A 1,851-nucleotide genomic window follows, 5' to 3' on the forward strand; every position below is an offset into this window, starting at 1 on the left:
TATCGGAAAAGTTATTTTCATTGAATTCTCAGTAAATTGCGAATGTTATGATAATCTTTACAAAAGATCAGGTAATTATTCGTAGATCCACTTCTCAGCCCAGGAAGCCCAATCAATAACATCGCTCTTCTTGTCCTCACCGAACCACAACCCAATCTCGTGTTTTGCGGAGTCGACAGAGTCAGATCCGTGGATGATGTTTCTGCCCACCTGGATGCAGAAATCCCCACGAATTGTACCTGGAGCTGAGTCCTTAGGATTGGTCTCACCGAGCATCTTACGACCAGTCTTGACAGCATCGAGTCCCTCCCAGACCTGAATAAACAGATTATGTAACAGTTTATCATTGAACCACTGACATTTTTATTTGATTACTCACCATTGGAACAACCGGGCCAGAGCTCATGTACTTGACTAAGCCAGGGAAAAACGGACGTTTGGCAAGGTCGGCGTAGTGCTTCTGCAGAAGCTCCTCAGAAGGCTAATGAAGGAAAAATTAAATGATAAAAGATAATATTCTACTCTTAATGACGCGGTAATCAGCCCAGGTCAGTCACATTTCTTTGTAGCTCGAATCAATAACATGAAAGCTAAACGAAAATTGACAAGATCCAATTAACGATTCTCGGAGGACATGGAGAGATATTGTTCAGGAATATTGTAAGAAAAATTTACTAAACTAGGGAAATATTTCATCTCTATTGGAGTAGAATGTTATACATAACCAGCAATTGAACTTAAATATCTAAACGCACTTGACTTTGCGATTAAATCAGAATCAATCTGTAGCCAATGTTCTTAACGCAATAATTAACTTCCATATGTCCTTGAAGATTGCATAAATCCCCACTCTCCTCACACATGTGTTCTTTAGATAAAAGATAACAATACTTGACTATCGATTTCGAGCAGAGTAGTACTAGAAAGAAATGAAATATCGAATTCCCTAATGAGAACACGTGCAAGAAGACTAATAAATCGAATGCACTCACCCAAACCATTTTCATGGCGACCAGTTTGAAACCCTTCTGTTCAAAACGCTGGATAATCTGGCCAACGAGTCCCCGTTGGACACCATCGGGCTTGATCATGATGAAGGTTCTCTCCTTGTTTTCAGTCATGTTTATTTGGTGGTTTAATAATTATTCGTTAAAAAAGAGGCACGGGATGAGGCAGTGCCGGCAAGCGAAGACCAAGTGGACAAAGTGGAAGCCCCAAAGAGGATAGCAAAGAGGATTGACTCAAGTAGAAGCTCAGTTCTGGGGGTTTGAGTGACTCCACCGGCATCGTAGTACCTCACTCCAAGGGAGAGAGGGTGCCACACGCAATCCTGGAGTGTCTGCCCATCAGCCGAATCGGTAACTGCCTCAGTAGCAGTCCCACTGTCAGAGGGACCAATCGACGGGGGAATGTTATTCTCTGGGTTACAAAAATGGTATTCACTGAAATGTGAAAATTCAAAATTTCTAAAAAAGTATCAGGGGAGCATGACATTTGAGGAGGTATTCACCGACATTCAAAAATTCACAATTGTCAAAAAAGTATCAGGAGAGCACGACAATTGAGGAGGTATTCACTGAAATAGAAAAATTTGAAATTTTTGAAAAAGTATCAGGAGAGCATGACAATTGAGGAGGTATTCACTGAAATAGAAAAATTTGAAATTTTTGAAAAAGTATCAGGAGAGCATGACATTTGAGGAGGCATTCGCTGAAATTGAAAAATTCGAAATTTATGAAAAAGTATCAGGGGAGCATGACATTTGAGGACGCATTCGCTGAAATTGAAAAATTCGAAAGTTTTGAAAAAGTATCAGGAGAGCATGACAATTGAGGAGGTATTCACTGAAAT

The 1,851-nt window shown here is 40.2% G+C and overlaps 2 protein-coding genes across 2 annotated transcripts in view; both read right to left on the reverse strand.

The window, feature by feature from the left end:
• Positions 1-1,216, reverse strand: awd (nucleoside diphosphate kinase). Its single transcript, XM_011315929.1, has 3 exons — positions 993-1,216; positions 380-481; positions 1-315 (listed from the first exon to the last, which is right to left on the reverse strand). Exons 1-3 carry the CDS (start codon positions 1,119-1,121, stop codon positions 76-78), a joined length of 471 nt encoding a protein of 156 aa, XP_011314231.1. The 5' UTR covers positions 1,122-1,216; the 3' UTR covers positions 1-75.
• LOC105273475 (uncharacterized) overlaps positions 1,123-1,851 on the reverse strand; it is a 26,531-nt gene continuing 25,802 nt past the window's right edge. The window contains exon 2 of the mRNA XM_011315928.1: positions 1,123-1,442. Coding sequence (XP_011314230.1) covers positions 1,136-1,442 — 307 coding nt within the window. The 3' untranslated portion in view covers positions 1,123-1,135. The remainder of the gene's footprint in view (positions 1,443-1,851) is intronic.

This window comes from Fopius arisanus, unplaced genomic scaffold (assembly GCF_000806365.1).
Source record: "Fopius arisanus strain USDA-PBARC FA_bdor unplaced genomic scaffold, ASM80636v1 scaffold00005, whole genome shotgun sequence".
Lineage (NCBI taxonomy): Eukaryota > Metazoa > Arthropoda > Insecta > Hymenoptera > Braconidae > Fopius > Fopius arisanus.